Below are 22,659 nucleotides of genomic sequence, written 5' to 3' on the forward strand. Positions count from 1 at the left end.
ATCCGCATGAAAAAACAGATAAGGAGGCTCAAATTGCAAGGCAGCCAGCTCAGATACTCTGCGTGCCGGTGCAACAGCCAACAGGAAGAGAACCTTCCAAGACATAATCTTAATGTCAATAGAATGCATAGATTCAAACAGACCCTCTGCAATACCTTAAGGACCAAGTTTAAGCTCCATGGTGGAGCATACTGCCTAATAGACATGCCCGATTCTAGACAGAGCCTAAACAAAAGATTGGATGTCAGGAAACTTAGCGAGTTTCCTGTGCAACAAAACCGATAATGCCAAAATCTGCCCCTTTAAGGAACTGGCGGCAAGACCTTTCTCCAAACCTTCATGGAGAAAAGACAGAATCCTGGATACCTTCAACTTGTGCCAAGGATATCCATGCTTCTCACACCAGGACAAGTAAGTCCTCCACACCTTATGTAGATGTGATGAGTGACTGGCTTCCTTGCCTGAACTAGAGTGTCAATCACACTTTCAGAAAAACCTCTCTTGGCTAAGACTAAGTATTCAATCTCCAATCAGTCAGCCTCAGAGAAATGAGATTTTGATGTTGAAAGGGACCCTGTTCCAGCAGATCCCTGTGACAGGGTAACCTCCATGGCGGAGAGGATGACATCCCCACCAGATCCGCAAACCACGTCCTCCGCTTCCACAATGGAGCAATCAGGATGGTTCGCTCCTTCTTGATGCGTGCCACTACACAAGGTAGATTTCGTAACAGTGGAAAAATGTAAGTTAGGCTGAATCCCCAAGGCACCACTTAGGCATCTATCAGCTCTGCCTGAGGATCCCTCAACCTCGACCCATATCAGGGTAGCTTGCAATTGAGTCTGGACGCCATGAGATCTATCTCCGGCATTCCCCATCTGAGGCAAATCTCTGCAAACACTTCGGGATGAAGAGACTATTCCTCCGGATGGAAGGATTGCCTGCTGAGAAAGTCCGCTTCCCAGTTGTCCACACCTAGAATGTGGATCACTGAGAGCAAGCAGTTGTGAGGCTCCGCCCACTCCAAAATCTGAGACACCTCTCTCATTGCTAGGGAGCTCCTCATACCCCCCTAATGGTTGATGTAAGCCACCGAGGTAATGTTGTCGGTCTGGAATCTGATGAAGCTGAACGACCCCAGAAGAGGCCATGCCCTCAGAGCGTTGTAACTTGCTTGAAGTTCCAGAATATTTATCGGAAGAAGAGACTCCTCCCGGGACCATTTTCCTGCTCCTCATCCTGTCAGACTCATGTCCATGGTCACAATCTCCCAGGACGGTCTCAAAAAGAATGTCCCCAGGGACAGATGCTCTGGACAGATCCAGAGAGGGAGTTCCTCGGCCGAGCATCCATGGATATCCGCTGTAATAGATCTGAATGATCCACTGTCTCAACATGCACAAATGAAGAGGACAGAGATGGAACCTTGCGATCATCTCCATACACTGAGCCACCGAAGGGCTTGAGAAGGACTGAAGGGGAAGACAGGTGGACGCAATCTTCCTGCGTAGTGGCTCTGTAAGAAATAATTTCATGGACATAGAGGAACTCTTTCCTGAGTTGATCTTCCAACCGTGAGATTGAAGCAATAAAAGAAGAGTCCTCGAATGATCCTTTGCAAGGCTGAACTACGGCGCCTGAACTAGGATGTCATCCAAATAGGGTGCCACAGCAATGCCCCTGGATCTGGCCACTGCAAGAAGCGCCCCCAGAACCTTTGTGAATACTCTCGGGGCCGTCGCCAGACTGAAGGGAAGGGCACAAACTGGAAGTGTTGGTCCAGAAACGCAAATCTTAGGAACTTGAAGTTGTCCCTGTGAATTGGAACATGAAGGTAATCATCCTTCAAGTATATTGTCGTCATTTCAACTGTCCCTCTTGAACTAGGGGCAGAATAGATCTGATTGTTTCCATTTTGAAAGATGGAACAGCCAGAAACTTGTTTAAACACTTTAGGTCCAGAATCAGGCGGAACGTGACCTCCTTCTTTGGAACCACAAAGAGATTTGAATAGTACCCTAGACCCCTTTCTGTTCGGGGTACTGGTACGATAACACCTAGAGAGGAGAGACCCTCACAAATTCTAGAAAGGCCGCTCTCTTTTCCGGACTTGAAGACAGGTTTGACAGGAGGAATCTGCCCCTGGGCGGATGGGACCTGAACCCTATCCTGTAACCCTGGGCGACAACCTCCAGAACCCAAGGGTCGTGAATGTCCTGCAACCAGGCTTTGGAAAAGAGAAACAATCTGCCCCCTACTTGTTCCGGAGATCGGTCGGGGGCCACCCCTTCATGCCGATTTAATCTCGGCGGGCTTCTTGTTCTACTTGGACTTGTTCCAAGACTGAGCAGGTTTCCAAGTTCCCTTGGACTGATCCGCTTTTGCGGCGAGCTGCTGGTGCTGGGCCTTGTCCGCGCGAAAGGGATGAAAAGTAGATCCTTTAGGCTTAGCCTTCTTATCCTGTGGTAGGAAAGTTACCTTGCCTCCCGTAACAGTGGATATGATCGAATCCAATCCTGGACCGAACAGAATATTGCCTTGAAAAGGCAGGGACAACAACCTTGACTTAGAGGTCATGTCCGCCGACCAAGACTTTAGCCACAGAGCCCTGCTAGCGAAAATGAATAAACCCCGAAACCTTTGCGTTCATGCAAATAATTTGCATATTGGTGTCACAAATTAAAGAATTGGCGACCTTCAACGCCTTAATCTTATCCTGTATCTCATGGATGGAAGTCTCCCTCTCGACCATATCACACAGAAATTCACACCAATATGTCGCAGCTCCGGCAACGGCGTGCTGAAACATTTTCCTTAACATGTTTTCCAACTTTTTATCCATGGGCTCTTTAAATGAACAAATATCCTTGAGAGGAAAAGTCGTCCGCTTTGCAATCGTAGAGATAGCACAATCCACCTTAGGGACAGTCCCCCACAGCTCGACCTGAGAGTCCAGAAGGGGGAACAGTTTCTTAAAGGAAGAAGAAGGGGAAAAGGAAGAACCTAATCGCTCCCATTCATTCTTATTAATATTAGCCATCTTAACAGGAACCGGGAAGGTCTGAGGCACCACACTGTCCTTGTATACCTTATCAAGTTTAGGAATCGAAGGTTGCTCTGGAAGCTTCGGTTCTGAAAACCTCCAGAGTAGCAAGCACTTGCTTCAGAAAAAAGCGCAAATTCTCCATCCAAAACCTAAAGTCAGGCTCCTCCTCCGCCGATGGATGAGATGAAACAGACTCCGACCCAGAAGGAGCCTCCTCCGAAGAGTCGGAGTGGGCCTCGTCATTATATAACGCATCTGATTTTTCCATAGGCATAGACAACCCTTGGGCAGGGCCTCCATGATATGCCCTACGCGTGCACTTAGCAGAATGCGGTAAGGAATGGATACACTTTCAATACCGCCATTTGCAGTTGATCCGCAAAATTTGACAGCCAACGAATCTCTCCCATAGGAGTAATGGTTGGACCCTGGGGCGCTGCATGTGCACTCTGAGATGAAAGCAGGGAACGCACCTCACGGGACGGAGAACCCTCGAGGTTGACGGCTCCGTAGTACCAGACATTCCTTTAGCTTTAGATGTCACAACAAGCTGCTCTACAAGAACCTCCTCACAATAAACACAGGAATAAGACTTTGTTAAAGAGGGAGTACCCTCTAATGCGTCAGAGTCCTCCATAGCTTGTGCTTTTATTATGGCCTAGACTAGCTGAATAAACCTTTATATCCTCCAATGGCCAGGGCACTCACTACCTTCTATGATCTGGACTACAGAAACTGCTTTGTCTCCTATGCTGCTGATCAATAGAGGAAGTGGAAACCGACACACCCGGTCACCTGGGATGCCTCGCAGGACTGCCCCTGCATTAAGGAGAAAACGCGCCAAAACCGGCGGCCCAAATACTCCCGGAAGTCAACCTGAAGTTCCACCATTGCCAGAACCACATCTCGCACATAACGCAGCAATAACACAATAAACAATATTATGTATAACCCCCTCTGTTCAATAATCCCCTTACTAGGAATATTAACCCTTGATTCCATAAGATAAAAGGCGCCACACTGTGAGCCTGTCTTGTGTGTAATCATTGTGTATAAAAAATTAAAAGATCTTACCAGAATCAATGCTGTGGAACAGGAACACGGCCCTTCAAGTATGACAGGTAAAAGCATCGCTCCTGACATGGACTTGGGTGCAGAAAGCAGGCAGCGAAACTCATCAACGCTGATTGCTTGTGGAGCTGTTAATATGAGTCGGGATGGTTTCGCAGAAAGACTCTGCCTGCGTCTCTAGACTCTAACTTTTGCCCAGGCTCTTACTGAGAGGCTGACGGGACTACTTAAAACTCCAGTCCCAATGCAAAGAGTACTACCCTCCATAAGAGACTACTCCGATCTTCGGCACTTCTCTACCGTCCTCCTGTGACGAAAGGCAAAGAATGACTGGGGGATGAGGGAAGTGGGGGAGGTATTTAAGCCTTTGGCTGGGGTGTCTTTGCCTCCTCCTCATGGCCAGGTTCTTTATTCCCAAAAGTAATGAATGAAGCCGTGGACTCTCCTCCCCTTTAGATGGAAACTGTAATTAAGACATCAAAATCAATATTCCTCTGTATTGTGTTGTATGATGCAAATGAGAATAATCACTTTAGGCATGTTAAAGGAATATAAAACCCAAAAATTTTCTTTCATGATTCAGATGGAGCATACAGTTTTTTTTTAAAGTATTTTTTATTGAGGTTTTCCATATACAAGATATAAAACATGTCGTTGTGAAACATGGCAGTGTTAATTACAGTAGTTTGTACTTATAGGTCTTTTGACATTTATACATTCACTAGACATCTTTAGTGAATAGTGGTTAATATGGATCTAACAAATAATTGTGAACAATGTTAAAAACAGGAGAAAAACATTGAAAACCGTAAACCAATAAATAAACAAACATTTTAGCATGTCGAACTTAAATTAATAGCCATATTACTCTCTGAGTTATAAAGGTCTGAAGTCGTTAAACAGTTGGGTAAATAGGGGTGTGTGTGGTATTATTGGAAAGAGATTCCCAGTAAAAGTTAATATACAGTGGGGCAAAAAAGTATTTAGTCAGCCACCAATTGTGAAAGTTCTCCCACTTAAGAAGATGAGAGAGGCCTGCAATTTTCATCATAGGTATACCTCAACTATGAGAGCCAAAATGTGGAAACAAATCAAGACAATGGCATTGTCTGATTTGGAAATAATTTATTTGCAAATTATGGTGGAAAATAAGTATTTGGTCAATATCAAAAGTTCATCTCAATACTTTGTTATATATCCTTTGTTGGCAATGACAGAGGTCAAACGTTTTCTGTAGTCTTCACAAGGTTGTCACACACTGTTGCTGGTATGTTGACCCATTCCTGCATGCAGATCTCCTCTAGAGCAGTGATGTTTTGGGGTTGTTGCTGGGCAACTCGGACTTTCAACTCCCTCCAAAGGTTTTCTATGGGGTTGAGATCTGGAGACTGGCTAGGCCACTCCAGGACCTTGAAATGCTTCTTACGAAGCCACTCCTTCGTTGCCCGGGTGGTGTGTTTGGGATCATTGTCATGCTGAAGACCCAGCCACGTTTCATCTTCAATGCCCTTGCTGATGGAAGGAGGTTTGCACTCAAAATCTCACGATACATGGCCCCATTCATTCTTTCATGCACACGGATCAGTCGTCCTGTTCCCTTTGCAGAGAAACAGCCCCAAAGCATGATGTTGCCACTCTCATGCTTCACAGTAGGTATGGTGTTCTTTGGTTGCAACTCTCTCCTCCAAACACGAAGAATTGTGTTTCTACCAAACAGTTCTACTTTGGTTTCATCTGACCATATGACATTCTCCCAATCCGCTTCTGGATCATCCAAATGCTCTCTAGCATACTTCAGACGGGCCCAGACATGTACTGACTTAAGCAGGGGGACACGTCTGGCACTGCAGGATCTGAGTCCCTGGCGGCGTAGTGTGTTACTGATGGTAGCCTTTGTTATGTTTGGTCCCAGCTCTCTGCAGGTCATTCACTAGGTCCCCCCGTGTAGTTCTGGCATGTTTGCTCACCGTTCTTGTGATCATTTTGACCCCATGGGGTGAGATCTTGCATGGAGCCCCAGATCGAGGGAGATTATCAGTGGTCTTGTATTTCTTCCAATTTCTAATTATTGCTCCCACAGTTGATTTCTTCACACCAAGCTGCTTGCCTATTGCAGATTCAGTCTTCCCAGCCTGGTGCAGGTCTACAATTTTGTTTCTGGTGTCCTTCAACAGCTCTTTGGTCTTCGCCACAGTGGAGTTTGGAGTGTGACTGTTTGAGGTTTTGGACAGGTGCCTTTTATACTGATAACAAGTTCAAACAGGTGCCATTAATACAGGTAATGAGTGGAGGTCAGAGGAGCCTCTTAAAGAAAAACATACAGGTCTGTGAGAGCCAGAAATCTTGCTTGTTTGTAGGTGATTTTCCACCATAATATGCAAATAAATTCTTTCCAAATCAGACAATGTGATTGTCTAGTTTTGTTCCCATATTTTGTCTCTCATAGTTGAGGTATACCTATGATGAAAATTACAGGCCTCTCTCATCTTCTTAAGTGGGAGAACTTGCACAATTGGTGGCTGACTAAATACTTTTTTGCCCCACTGTATACGTATTGTTCCAAAGGTAGGATATCATAAATTTTTTGAGTCCATAGGGATTTGGTGGGGAGTTGTGGGGATTTCCAGAATGTAGCAATCAGTAGTCTAGCGCTATTTAATCCCATCTGTAAAAGGGTATTATAAATTTTGCACTTGCTAGGGGGGCTCTTGTTCAGCAAGGCTATTTCCGGTGTAAGAGCGAATTCTGTGCCCAGTAGTGATTTGAATGTATATTCTATTTCATTCTAGAAGGAGGTTATTTTGGGGCATTCCCACCACATGTGTATCATGGTGCCTTTCATATTACATCCTATCCAACACATCAGTGAGGATGTGGGGTATATCTTGTTTAATCTAGCTGGGGTCAGATACCATCTTAGAAGAATTTTAAAGTTTAGTTCAAATAAGCGTGTTGATGTGGAAGATCTGCGAGTGTTAATATAGATCTGTTTCCATTTTTCAGCCTTAATGTGTTGTGAAGTTCTTTATGCCATTGCGTTACATGTGTTGGAACTGGTGTAGATATGCGGAGTCTAGGATTCGCTTACACATGGAAAGGGATCCCTTAGATGGAGCAGGTGTGGTGCAGCATTGTTTGTAAGGTGTGAGTGGTCTGGTGCAGTCGGGTTTAAGATATGTGTTGCGTAGGAAATGTTGTAGTTGAGAGTATTTAAACCATGAAGTTGTAAGGATTCCACTCCACCTTTTCCTCTTTTCCTCCTCATCACATGATTTCCCTGCTTTACCTGTATTTAAGAGGTCACCTGACTGCAAACAGGTGCTTAGTTATTTCACTTGGTAGCTGTTCCTAACAGCTTGCTGTCTCCAGCTACTACGTTTGATACAAGCTAACTTGGATTACAAATTTCTACTGTTCTCTTAGCAGTGACACTGTTTCAATTTCAATGTGTACAGAACTTTTGATTGTTTCTACTCAACCTACTATCTGAGGAGCCTGCATTTTCTGTGTAAACGGAACTTCCTTTGTCTACCCACAGCAACTCAGTGTGTGCCGTTACAACTAACTGCACCTGCTGTAATATTTGTCATCACAGTGTTTAACGGATACCTCCCTTCTGAATCATCCAGCTTCTGTAAATACATTCTGTTCACTTTTGCAAGACCGCTGCCTCTGCATCTGCCGATATTCACTGCCCGAGTTAATCTCTGCTGAAATCTTTAGCCGCCTCTGCTGCGGATGCATCTATCCAGGGCTCCTCCCCCAACTTACCTACGGACCTCGGAATCCCAGCTGCATAGAACTTACAGCTGATCTGTGAAGCGGTATTGTCTGCACTCTGCGCTAGTGCTTAAAGGGAACTTACCTGTCTCAGTTCTATCTGGAAAAATCGGTACAGTTTCTATTACCTCAGATCTTCCTTTACGCTGCATTACTCAGTCTCCTAATCAATATATACAAGGCATCTCCTTCTGCTTCTCATAAAAAGCCAGAGTCATTTGATACTCAGAGATACATTTATATCTGGATGTCTCCTACCAAGTTTCATTCAATACCCAGAGTCACTCCTACTATTGAGATCCTATTATGAAGACAGTTTTCACTAAGCATTTTGCTCCATACTACTGAAGGCTGATCTGTACATTTTATGAATACTAAATTCACTTTTGGCTCATAGGTCTATGCATATTAATAGCCCGCCTGCCTAAGTGATACAAACTCACCTTACTAAAAGTCTGCAGTTGCGATCCTAAGCCCTTGCCCCAACAGGCCATTACAGAAGTAAAGGCTCCATTTAGGACATTCTGTAAGCTATTCCGTGGTTTTAGTTTCCCTTGGTCCATAAGGGAGAGAAAAGGAACAGACTCAGGGGTTTCTAGGATTTCGCCTATCTTACCCGTGGGTACCCCCCCTAGAAACTCCATATTCGGGGAGATTGGTGTCAGTGGGGATGTTTTTGTGGATATTCCTGTGGTATTTGCTATTAGGTGGTCCCAAGTGTTGAATATGTGTCTGCATAGTGTTGATTTGTAGAATGGTAAGGGCCTGTGAGTTTTTGGGGTCCAACAAAGGGAACCGGGGGATGGTGATTTAAAAATCTGGGAGTCTAATGAGACCCAGGATTTTGCTTCTGCTTTTGTGTGCCAATCATGTATTCGCTGAAGCACTATTGAATTATAGTATGTTTCAATCTTTGGTACCAGGTCTCCGTCTTTTGACGGTCTATAAATGGTAGCTGTATTGATTCTAGGGCATATACGACCCTAGATAAAGGAGTTGAGACATCTTTGCTGCGTGTATGATTTAGGGGGGGTTATTGGGACAGTTTGCAGAATATAAAGAATTCTGGGCAAGATTGTCATTTTGGTTGCTTGAATTCTGCCCCACCATGAAAGAGGTTTATCTTGCCATGTGAGAAGGGCTTGTTGTTTAGAGTGCAGGAGGGGGTTTGTAGTTTAGATCAAATAGCTGTGAAATGCGTGGGGACAACTTAACTCCTAGATATTTCAGGCAGGATGTTTGTAGATTGTATGGGCAGACTGTTTTAAGGGAAGGAATTTCCTTCTGTGTCAAAGAAATGCTCATTACTTCTGACTTTTGTTGATTGATGAAGTTTGATAATTTGCCAAAACTTGCAAATTCATGTATTAATGCTGGTAGGTAGGTTATTGGGGAATTCACCTCTGCACATTACCCTGTGGGTTTTTTCAACTCACACACACATCAAGGAAAAAAAACGGGATAGGCATCTTACTACACAATCAATTCCTTTCCAAGTACTCCAACAACACTCCAACTCTGACAGTCGATTTCAATAATTGGTCTGACTTTTACATAATAGGCTAATTTTAGATGTTTATTTAACTAAGATTCTGAGATTTTCCAGTATAGACCTCTATGTGAGGGCCTCCTAGGGTGTCAATGATAATATCAGTAGTAACTCCTTTGGGGAGTAAGTTTGTAGGGTAGAAGAGCTCTATTTGGTGTGAAAGTACAGCTTTACAAGTTGTGGCCTGTTCTCTGTGCAGCTTACAGGCTTAGACAGGTCTTTAGCTGTGGTAGTTTGATGCCTAGAAGTTCTGGGCCTGAAGTTTTGGATAAGGTCTTCTCTCTGTGGGTCTTGCAAGCTTGGGCAGGCCTGTGTTAGTGTCAGTTAGATGCCTAATAGCTTAGATATAGTGAATTTACTTGCTAGTGTATAGCAGATGTAGGCCTCAATGTATTTTATCCCTGATATGCTGTGGTGTGGCTTATTAGGATAGAGGTATGGAAGATGTCTTTGTTAGCTTACCGGTTCTTTCTTTCAGTGGTGACAAATACGTTAGAGGAGCCTTGTGCAGTGATCTTTAGACCTCTTGCTTTGTTTCGGTCTTTGCTTGTATTTTGCGGTGACACTGTATGAGCGGCATTGAAGGGAGCAAGCAAGCGTGTGGCCTAACTTTGGGCTTCGTGATCTGGAGTGCGAGGTCCGCTGTTGCTGATTTCCCACTTTATCCCATGGGTGTTGGTGATAGGTATCGGGGGCACGGGTCAGCTTATGTGAGACAAGGCGCTTTGAGGTTGGTAATCTTACCTGTGCCCGCCGATTCTTTCCGTTCCCATGTGGTGCGGGTAAGGGTGATCGCCACTCTTGCTCCTCTGATTGGGAAGCGGTCATTTGGAGTACACCAGGTGTGTGGCAATGGATTCTAACATTGATTCCGCTGCATTAATTTCATACAGCGGCTTCTGGTCTGCTAGGATTCGCTAAGGGTTACTGCCAACTAACCGAGCTCACTATTCAGGCGGCCATGCTGGTCAGCTCCGCCCCAAAGAGCATACAGTTTTAAAACAACTTTCCAATTTACATCTATTATCAACTTTTCTTGCTATCCTTTGTTGAAAAGCAGGGATGTAAGCTCAGGAGTGTGCATGTGTCTGCAGCACTATATGGCAGCAGTTTTGAAACAATGTTATACATTAGCAAGAACACTAGATGGCAGCACTATTTCCTGTAATGTAGTGCTTCAGGCATGAGCAAGCTACCTACCTAGGTATCTCTTCAACAAAGAATAATATGTGAACAAAGTAAATTTAATAACAGAAGTAAATTGGAACATTTTTCAAAATTGTATTCTCTATCTGAATAATGAAAGAAAAAAATTGGGTTTCATGTCCCTTTCAGTAATGTTGTATGATACATGTTAAAAGTTTTCCTGAGATGTGCTAGGGTTCTTAGCCATTGCTCCATATTTAAAGGGACAGTCAAGTTAAAAAAAAAAGTTCATGATTCACATAGGGCATATAATTTTAAACAACTTTCCAATTTACTTTTATCACCAATTTTGCTTTGTTCTCTTGGTATTCTTAGTTGAAAGCTAAACCTAGGAGGTTCATAAGCTAATTTCTTAGACCTTGAAGGCAGCCTCTTATCTGAATGCATTTTGACAGTTTTTCACCACTAGAGGGTGTTAGTTCTTGTGTTTCATATAGATAACATTGAGCTCACACACGTGAAGTTACCTAGAAGTGAATACTGATTGGCTAAGATGCAGGTCTTGCCTTTTTGACAGCAATCTTAATCCATAAACTAACAGCTGGAGGAAACATATAGCCTGCCAGCTGAAAGGACCTCCTGAGGAAACATTAAAGTTTTCTGTCCATCGGACCCTTAAAAGAAGTACTGGTAGTCTGCCAAATAAAAGAGGAAATGGCACTGTCCATCTTTGCAATTTTCTCTCATACCTCCAAATTTTCATAGGGAAAAGAAAACACGTTTTTGGATCTGTTAAAGACAACAAAGGAAGTGCTGCATTGTTCCATTCCTTTCTAATTAGTTCATAAACTGTATCAGAAACAGTTAGATAGATAGCCATTTTTTAGGGGGTGCTGCCTTTAATAAAGTATCAGTCACATATAGTTTGTCTTCAGGTGTCCCCCCTCTGGAAGGTAAGTAAAAACTTCCTGCAATACAGTGTGTATGTGCTCTGATTTGAAATTAAAAGACACATCTTCTGCTACTTTGTCAGTCTCAGAATAATTGTCCTCGGCTGAGGAGGAGGATACCAATTATAAATTGTACTCTTGGAGGGTACAGGGTACCTAGAAGTGTTGCAATGTGAATCGTGTACATGTTCATGTTAACAGCCTGTGGACTGTGCAAGTACCTAGTTACCTGTCAGCACTCATTCTACGGAGCTTTCGAAGCTGCAGGGGACTTGCTTTCAGTAGAAGAGCCCATCTTGTGTAATATGCACTGAAACAGGATCTAAGTAAGGAGTACTCTGACACTATAACAGGAGGAGGCTGCAGGACCAATCCCAGCAACACCTGTGGCAAGTGATAAACGCCAATGGGAGAATTACTCTCACTGCCAATGTACTCCTTTACTTCCCAGCTCTCTGAAGGAGAAATCGGGTCTCACATCAGTTTGAGAACCCCTTTCAATCAATGTGTAGATCAGAACTTAAAGTTTCACCATCCTCCTTGCTGGAGGCAAAACATTACTAAAGAATCATGGGAAAGTAGGAGGTATTAAAGCTCTGATGTGTTGGGTGATTTTGTCTCCTTCTGTAGGACTGGACTTTAATCCCACATGTGATGGCTTGTGGACTCTCACCATCTTATATAATAAATGTTGCTTTAGGTCTATATTAATGTCCCTAAATGATAGTAACTCCAAAAGTCTTTCTATAGTTTTTCTGCTCTGGTGTATTGACAGCTAAAACGCCAGAAAAAAAGGCTTGGAGCATAAGCACAACCATTTATTGACTGACAATGGGATATGTCCTACTTGTCAATGAAATTGCAGTTCTACTTAATCTGTCCATATCTTGAATACAGTAAAACCATTTCCTCACCTTTAGACTAGAAATAGAATTGCTTCTGCTTATCAGATTGTCTTCTTCGCTTACACTTTTAAATGAATAGAAGCTTTGAAGTTCACTTTGTAGTTTATCAATTAGGAGAAAAAAGTAACTAATTAGAAGAGAAAATAGTTATGATTGCACTCAATATTAAATGACTTATTTCTTAATAGACGAGGACTAGCAGGTGTGTGCATTTGTTTATACGCTATATTTTGCACTCAATGTATATTAAATAAATGTATCATTTTATAAAGGTAACATTTGCGGATGTTCCCCTTTTCATTAGACCGTCCAAAAGTGAACCAAATCAAACCCCCTACCCTCTAATTTGAAAACTGCCAAAATGCTTTGTTATAACTGACAACCTATACACAGTGTCACATTGTATGAATATTAAATGGTGTAAAGAAATCCATCAACATTCAGCTAAATCTATGTATACTCAAAATATATAAATAACAAAAATTATGACTTACCAGATAATTTCCTTTCCTTCGATACAGGAAGAGTCCCCAGCTGCATTCATTACTTTTGGAAAAACAGAACCTGGCCACCAGGAGGAGGCAAAGACACCCCAGCCAAAGGCTTAAATACTCCACCCCCACTTCCCTCATCCCCCAGTCATTCTGCCGAGGGAACAAGGAACAGTAGGAGAAATATCAGGGTGAAAAAGGTGCCAGAAGAAAAACAATGTACATTTAGGGCTGCCCTCCAGAGAGCATGGGCGGGAGCTGTGGTCTCTCCCTGTATCGAAGACAAGGAAATTATCTGGTAAGTCATAATTTTTGTTTTCCTTCTAAATACAGGGAGAGTCCACAGCTGCATTCATTACTTTTGGGAAAACAATACCCAAGCTATAGAGGACACTGAATGCTAATGGGGGGGGGTAACAAGAAGGCGGTTCATCTGCGGGCACCACAGCCTGAAAAACTCCCGAAAACTGCTTCAACAGCAGCAAAAGACCCAAAAAGGAGCAGGACCAAGTAACTGCCCAACAATTAGGACCGTAAGAGCCCACATCAGAGCCCACACAAAACCACTGATAATCTGGAGATAGCAACATGCCAAGCCGAAAAGCACGTGACGAAAGTCAAAGAATGACTGGGGGATAAGGGAAGTGGGGGAGGTATTTAAGCCTTTGGCTGGGGTGTCTTTGCCTCCTCCTGGTGGCCAGGTTCTGTATTCCCAAAACTAATGAATGCAACTTATAGACATGCAGAATTATCACTTGCATAATTAAATACATTTGTATGCACACAGGACATTAATTGTAACAGTGCTCTTAGTGTAATGCTGCACACAGGTAGTTGAAGGCACATAAAGGTGCAATACGTTCTAAACAGATAATGCATATCTGCTCTACAGCTGAACATGGCCAGTGACTATGCACATATGCCTCTTGTGATTGGCTCACCTGCCTATCTACAGTTCAGGTGTTAAACGCAGAGGTACAGGCAAGTAATAACATTGCATTTATATTGCACCTTTGTGTACCTTTAAACCTAATCAATTGCAATATATTAAACTGTTGATCTACATTACCTGACATTTTAATATATTTTTAATTTAAGCCCTCCATATGGGGTTATAGCAAACAGTCATAATGGGATAGTATTGAGGAAGGGACACTGCCACTCCACGTTATTTATGAACCCCCTTAGCATGTAAGCCTATGAGCCCAGCTGTTTGCAGGTCACTTTCATAAAAGCTGATAACAACAGTGCAAATCTCGGCATGGCCCTCTACCCATTTGATCCCTATAAATGTTACTTTGTATACCACGCCTTTGTGTAAAGCGGTCTACTAATAACTGATAATAATAAAAGGCTCAGTGTATACTATTCCAGTTTTGCAATAGCTAGTTAGGACATAAGCCTAGATTACTCCCAATCGACACCTGCTCTCCTGCTAGGAAGTCTGAAAGTACTGTAGGGATGGGGCTCCATTAATATGTATAGGTTGTTCTAACAACAGTTTTGGTGCTTTTGAACACATGTGGAAAGACTTACACTTTAAATTATTTAATTTAGTTCATTTCTGTTTGGTCTGAATTAACTGTGTTTCAGCCACCCTAGTTGTTGTTTCTGAGTCTGGTGAAAGTGTGGAATTATAGTGGTTTATTTATGATTCTATCTTCTATCTATATATCATATCTATCATATATATCTCATCTATCTCTCTATAGCTCTATCTATCTATCTATCTATCTATCTATCTATCTATCTATCTATCATATCTATCTCTCTCCATCTATCATCTAATTATCTTGTTCTTTACATAAGGAAAACAATTGTCTGCCTTTTAAGCACATAACTTTTTTTTGTTTTCTTGTACAGAGCAAACCCCTTTCTGTCACACTGTTCAATTTCTAACTTCTTGTTCAATGCTTTTTCCTTTTGCGTCTCGTTTCTTCACCACAGTGTACGGAATATTGATCACACTACTGAAACACAACATAAAATTCTCAAATATAAATGAAAAAACACAGCTCTTCTCTAAACCTATTTGTCCTCCTTACACAAAAGTATATGGAAACATTGATGCCCCATGACAAGGGCTGAAAGCTGCCCTGATTGCAGGGATTACCTTCGGGGAGATTGGTGAGGATACGGAATAACAATCAGTTGGGAATTTGGAATAATTGCAGTCCATTCTTGTCTTCGTATTTCCTAAAAAACACATTAAATATCTGAGTATTTACAGTTGTTTCATAAAAGAAAATGCAATAAAATAGGTGAAATATAATAAAAGTTTTATGTAAAAAAAAAAAAAAATTCTTTTAAAAATTTAATTTTATAGTTTTTTATGTTAACATGATTGTTTTTTTACTTTTCAAAAATAATAAGAACTAATGATCAGAATAGTATTTTATTTGGTTGGATGTGTAAAAAAATGTTCATTATAAAACATTATAAAAAAATGATAAATATTATATGAAATTATTGGTTAAAGGGACACTGTACCCAAAAATTTAATTTCGTGATACAGATTGAGCATGAAATTTGATGCAAATTTTCGAATTTACTCCTATTATCAAATTTTCCTCATTCTCTTGGTATCTTTATTTAAATGCAAGAATGTAAGTTTAAATGCCGGCCCATTTTTGGTGAACAATCTCGGTTGACCTTGCTGATTGGTGGATAAATTCATCCACCAATAAAAAAGTGCTGTCCAGAGTACTGAAACCAAAAAAAAGCTTAGATGCCTTCTTTTTCAAATAATGATAGCAAGAGAACGAAGAAAAATTGATAATATGAGTAAATTAGAAAGTTGCTTAAAATTGCATGCTCTTTCTGAATTACAAATGAACAAATTTGGGTTCAGTGTCCCTTTAAGCGAAAAAAATCTCCATTCAAAAACATTAAGCAGCCATGAACAAAATTGAATTTGTTGTCATATTTTACTTTGCACTGGATTTGTATATTTTGCTTTCTTGTAGGTCTGTGGAAATACCCATGATAATAAGTTGGGGAGGTAATGCAACTAGCAGCCAATCAGAGATACTGGTGAGCCGCTAGCCAATAGGATTCACAGAGGAACAGCCAGCAAATCAGAGGAGCAGGGAACAATAAAAAAAGTGCTTACATGGGGCAGGCAGCAATGACAAACAGTGTGAGCTGCACCTCTTTCATCAGCTTGCCCCTGATTTATATATAACCCAAGCAGTTTTTTTCCTTAGTGCTAATTTTAAACTTTGTAACAAAAATGCATGAAATGTACACAAGAACTGCACAAATGACTGCTGTACAAAATGCCATATTTAGTAAAAGTTATCACTGTTTCAGTAATATCTTTTACTGTGCACAGGGTCTATGTAAATATGCCCATGCACCTGCTTTTTAACTACCACCAAAATAGTGTCAGATATGATGCAAAATGAATAATCTCCAACACAATACATACTCGATAAATATGACTGAATGCATACAATATGGCGCATATGTGCATATTCTCTGTGCACTGTAAAATCTATCAAAGAAACAGTGACAGCTTTTACTAGAAGCGTTTTTTGCACGTTTAAAAAAACTAAATTTTCCATTAAAAAATAAAATGCATTCATGTGCATTTCAGCTTTGCGTTTTAGTCCCTTTAAGCCTTAATAGTCATTGTTTGGAAGCCCAATATCCAAAATTGTTTAGATAAAAGTATACATTTTTAATGGTAAACACAGCAGCTTTTTTTATTTAAATCCAGTATGAGTAACTGCCACTGGCTGGGCCTTATTTCCATGTAAACCTTTTTGTTCACACGGAAGAATTGTCTTCATTTTGACAGTTCTTAGCCATCACTGGCAAACTGTTTCAAGCAGAGAGGAGGATAATCTTTACACTGTAAAAAAACGCCTGTCCACCCACAGTTTGCAGCCTATTGATTCAGATGATGAAGTGAGGTTTTCATTCACAATGATTGCTTACGATACTAACCTTCTCCCCTGGGGGACGGGGAATGCCAACGAACAAATGATCAAGGAAGTTTGCGCTGCGTCCTAATCCAAGCACATTGTATGGCAGCTGGAGAGCTAGGTGTGCAGACTGACTGAGTTGCCCGGCTGAAAGAAAAAAAAATCACATTCTTATGCTCTGCAGCTCCTGCAATGTCTGAATATCACAAGATGAAACCATAGATCATTAGGAAACAGAATATTTGTGAGAAAATCTGTACATTTTTCACTGTTACAACTCATACTAGAAGTGCTCCCTATTACATTTCATTCTAATCCCGCTCCCTGTTATATTTCATACTAATCCCACTGCCTATTACATTTCATACTAATCCCACTCCCTGTTACATTTCATACTAATCCCACTCCCTGTTACATTTTATACTAATCCAGCTCCCTGTAACACTTCATACTTATTCCGCTCTCTGTTACATTTCATACTAATTCCGCTCCCTGTTACATTTCATACAAATCCCGCTCTCTGTTACATTTCATACTAATCCCGCTCCCTGTTACATTTCATACTAATCCCGCTCCCTGTAACACTTCATACTAATTCCGCTCCATTACATTTCATACTAATTCCGCTCCCTGTTACATTTCATACTAATACCACTCCCTGTTACATTTCATACTAATCCCACTCCCTGTTACATTTCATACTAATCCATCTCCCTGTAACACTTCATACTAATCCCATTCCCTGTTACATTTCATACTAATTCAGCTCCCTGTAACACTCCATACTAATTCTGCTCCCTGTTACATTTCATACTAATTCCACTCCCTGTTACATTTCATACTAATCCCGCTCCCTGTTACATTTCATACTAATCCCGCTCCCTGTTACATTTCATATCAATCCAGCTCCCTGTTGCATTTCATACTAATCTCGCTCCCTGTTGCACTTCATACTAATCCGGCCCCTTGTTGCATTTCCTACTAATCCCGCTCCCTGTTACATTTCATACTAATCCTACTCCCTGTTACATTTCATACTAATCTTGCTGCCTGTTACATTTCATACTAATTCTGCTGCCTGTTAAATTTCATACTAATCCCGCTCCCTGTAACACTTCATACTAATCCCGCTCCCTGTTACATTTCATACTAATCCTACTCCCTGTTACATTTCATACTAATCTTGCTGCCTGTTACATTTCATACTAATTCTGCTGCCTGTTATATTTCATACTAATTCTGCTGCCTGTTAAATTTCATACTAATCCTGCTCCCTGTTACATTTCATACTAATCCTACTGCCTGTTACATTTCATACTAATCCCGCTCCCTGTTGCACTTCATACTAATCCAGCCCCTTGTTACATTTCCTACTAATCCCGCTCCCTGTTACATGTCATACTAATCCTGCTCCCTGTTACATTTCATACTAATTCCGCTCCCTGTTACATTTCATAATATTCCCGCTCCCTGTTACATTTCATAATATTCCCGCTCCCTGTTACCTTTTATACTAATCCGGCTCCCTGTTACATTTCATACTAATCCCTCCCCGTTACATTTCATACTAATCTCGCTCCCTGTAACACTTCATACTAATTCCACTCTCTGTAACAATTCATACTAATTCTGCTCCCTGTAACACTTCATACTAATCTCATTCCCTGTAACATTTCATACTAATCCCTCTCCCTGTTACATTTCTTACTAATTCCGCTCCCTGTAACACTTCATACTAATTCCGCTCCCTGTAACACTTCATACTAATCTCATTCCCTGTAACACTTCATACTAATCCCTCTCCCTGTTACATTTCATACTAATTCCGTTCCCTGTTACATTTCATAATAATCCCTCTCCCTGTTACATTTCATACTAATCCCGCTCCCTGTTACATTTTATACTGATCCCTCTCCCTGTTACATTTCATACTAATCCCGCTCCCTGTTACCTTTTATACTGATCCCTCTCCCTGTTACATTTCATACTAATCCTGCTCCCCGTTACCTTTTATACTAATCCCGCTCCCTGTTACATTTTATACTAATCCCGCTCTGCTGTAACATTTCATACTAATCCCGCTCCCTGTTACCTTTTATACTAATCCCGCTCCCTGTTACATTTCATACTAATCCCGCTCCCTGTAACACTTCATACTAATCCCTCCCCCTGTTATATTTCAAACTAATCCCATTCCCTGTAACATTTCATACTAATCCCGTTCCCTTTATCACTTCATACTAATCCAGTTCCATGTTACATTTCATACTAAAACAAATTCCTGTTACATTTAAAAAACAGTATCAGAATATAAAATCATGTTGCTTATAAAACAATTATTAGTTAAATCCCACAAATGGGTAGGATGGCGCACAGTACTTTATGAGGTTGCCTTAAGATGCACAAAACCATGTTAAATTAATTTATTTTAATGTATACACGTTAAATATATTGCATTATATAGCACACTTTATGGGTCTACAGATATGCCCCCACCACTGATTATATTCATTTGTGTATTTTATTAGAAGATAGTAAAGCACCTTAACTAATCTAAAGTGCTCAAATCTTACCATCACAACATTAATAACATGATAGCTGAGAAATGGCTCCCTATACCCCACTGATCCCAAGACATTACACTGCTGCGTAGGCTTAGCTGAAACAATTATTTTAGCATTTGAATTGTTTAATGCCAGGAGATTGCAAAACCCACTCAAGTGTTTTACAGTTATGGAGGAAACCTTCCTGCAGATCTGACTGCTCCTAAACTGAACTGCCGTCAGGATAATATGTAATACATTCACACATTTGCAGAATAGGGTGTGTGCCGGGGGCACTTTATTCACTGTTGTACCATCTCCAATTCTCAAAGGTGTCAACCGCAATAATTCTGCAGCACAGTGCTTTTTTGCATGTCCTGCAAGGGGAGACAACTAGATACCCTGCACACTTGGCAGCATTTATCAGCTCATTTAATTCTTTATCTTTGTAAATTATAATTATTTCAAGGGACATTCTAGTTTAAATAATGATAGGCTCTAATATGTTAGATCATGTAACTTTAGCATTACTGATCCTAAATAACTGACAAAGAGCTGCTTTTCTCACTTTATTGGCCCTAGATGTTTAACACCCTAATGGTAAAATCTGTCTTAGGAGCAAGAAACATAGCAGCACCTGAGTAAGAAGCCATTTAGGAGAGGCAGACACACATACTTTCCAATCACAGGTTGTGTCCTGCTTGAGAGACTCTGTGTTTATTTATATATATTTGGATCCAAGTAACCGCTGACTCTTTGAATACGCTATTACGCTATAGTGTGTGCCGCTGTGTGGACTTTGTCATCTTAAAGACTTTTTATGTGCTTACTAAATACATACTTCCTGTAAGTATGTTTCTACACGTGTGTGTGATTTTATAACAAAAAACTTTATGCTTGAATCTTTGGTTGCACTGTTTCCTCTGTTCGCAGTCTCTTCACACACACACACACACATATATATATATATATATATATATATATATACACACAGTCATATGCAAAAGTTTAGGCACTCCTGACAATTTCCATGATTTTCATTTATAAATAATTGGGTGTTTGGATCAGCAATTTCATTTTGATCTATCAAATAACTGAAGGACACAATAATATTTAAGTAGTGAATTGAGGTTTATTTTATTAACAGAAAATGTGCAATATGCATCAAAACGAAATTAGACAGGTGCATAAATTTGGGCACCCTCGTCATTTTGTTGATTTGAATACCTGTAACTACCTAGCACTGATTAATTGGAACACACAATTGGTTTGATGAGCCCATTAAGCCTTGAACTTCATAGACAGGTACATCCAATCATGAGAAAAAGTTTAAGGTGGCCAATTGCAAGTTGTTGTTCTCTTTGACTCTCCTCTGAAGAGTGGCAACATGGGGGCCTCAAAACAACTCTCAAATGACCTGAAAACAAAGATTATTCAATTTTTATGGTTTAGGGGAAGGCTACTTAAAGCTATTTCAGAGATTTAAGCTGTCAGTGTCCACTGTGAGGAACATAGTGAGGAAATAGAAGACCACAGGCACAGTTCTTGTGGCCAGAAGTGGCAGGCTAAGTAAAATATCGGAGAGGCAAAGGATGGTGAGAACGGTCAAAAACAGTCCACAGACCACCTCCAAAAACCTACAACACCATCTTGCTGCAGATGGTGTCACTGTGCATCGTTCAACAATTCAGCGTACTTTGCACAAGGAGAAGCTGTATGGGAGAGTGATGCCATGCCACAAACAGTCGCTTGAGGTATGCAAACCAGGAGCGTTATGCATGGCGGCAAAAGAACACAGCATTCCAAGACAAACACTTGCTAGCCACAGTAAAATTTGGTGGATGTTCCATCATGCTGTGGGGCTGTGTGGCCAGTGCCGGTACTGGGAATCTTGTTAAAGGTGAGGGTCGCATGGATTCCACTCAATATCAGCAGATACTTGAGAATAATGTTGAGGAATCAGTCACAAAGTTGAAGTTACGCCGGGGATGGATAGTTTAACAAGACAACGACCCAAAACACTGCTCAAAATCTACTTTGGCATTTATACAGAGGAACAAGTACAATGTTCTGGAATGGCCATCCCAGTCCCCAGACCTGAATATCATTGAAAATCTGTGGGGTGATTTGAAGCGGGCTGTCCATGCTCGGCAATCATCAAACTTAACTGAACTGGAGATGTTTTGCAAGGAGGAATGGTCCAAAATACCTTCATCCAGAATCTAGACACTCATTACAGGTGATAGGAAGTGTCTAGAGGTTGTTATTTCTGCTAAAGGAGGCTCTACTAAATATTGATGCAATATTTCTGTTGGGGTGCCCAAATTTATGCACCTGTCTAATTTTGTTTTGATGCATATTGCACGTTTACTGTTAATCCAATAAACCCTTATTTCACTACTGAAATATTACTGTGTCCTTCAGTTATTTGATAGATCAAAATAAAATTGCTGATCCAAACACCCAATTATTTATAAAAAAAATCATGGAAATTGTCAGAGGTGCATAAACTGTTGCATACAACTATATATATATAGATAGATAGATAGATAGATATATTAGCAATAACTTGACATAATAGTTTTCTGTATCAGTCTCTCACAACGTTGTGGAGGAATTTCGGCCCACTCTTCTTTACAACATTCCTTCAGTTCATTGAGGTTTGCGAGCATTCGTTTATGCACAGCTCTCTTAAGGTCCCACCACAGCATTTCAATAGGGTTGAGGTCTGGACTTTGACTGGGCCATTGCAACACCTTGAATCTTTTCTTTTTCAGACATTCTGTTGTAGATTTGATGGTGTGATTCGGATCATTTTCCTGTTGTATAACCCAATTTCAGACAAGCTTTAGATGTCATAAAAGTTTTCCCCAAATGTGGCCCTGTGCATTATGGCCAAACATCTCCACTTTGGTCTCATCTGTCCAAAGGACATTGTTCCAGAAGTCTTGTGGTTTGTTCAAATGCAACTTTGCAAACCTAAGCCATGCTGCCATATTCTTTTTAGACAGAAGAGGCTTTCTCCTGGCAACCATTCCATACAAACAATACTTGTTCAGTCTTTTTCTAATTGTACTGCCATGATTTTTATCATTTAACTAACTGAGGCCTGTAGAGTCTAAAATGCAATTCTCTGAGAATTGCATGGTCTGACCTTGGGTTAATTTGATGGGGCGTCCACTCCTGGAATGACTGGCAACTTTCTTGAATGTTTCCACTTGTAAATATGGAAAGAATGATGGACTTTAA

General features: G+C 40.9%; 1 protein-coding gene across 1 annotated transcript in view; it reads right to left on the reverse strand.

The window, feature by feature from the left end:
• The window catches only part of ITFG1 (integrin alpha FG-GAP repeat containing 1), a 923,141-nt gene that overhangs the window by 55,183 nt on the left and 845,299 nt on the right, over positions 1–22,659 (reverse strand). Inside the window, exons 16-17 of the mRNA XM_053719386.1 lie at positions 16,890–17,014; positions 15,052–15,134 (exon numbers count right to left, since the gene is read on the reverse strand). Coding sequence (XP_053575361.1) covers positions 15,052–15,134; positions 16,890–17,014 — 208 coding nt within the window. The remainder of the gene's footprint in view (positions 1–15,051; positions 15,135–16,889; positions 17,015–22,659) is intronic.

Source organism: Bombina bombina, chromosome 1 (assembly GCF_027579735.1).
Source record: "Bombina bombina isolate aBomBom1 chromosome 1, aBomBom1.pri, whole genome shotgun sequence".
NCBI classification, from domain to species: Eukaryota; Metazoa; Chordata; class Amphibia; order Anura; family Bombinatoridae; genus Bombina; species Bombina bombina.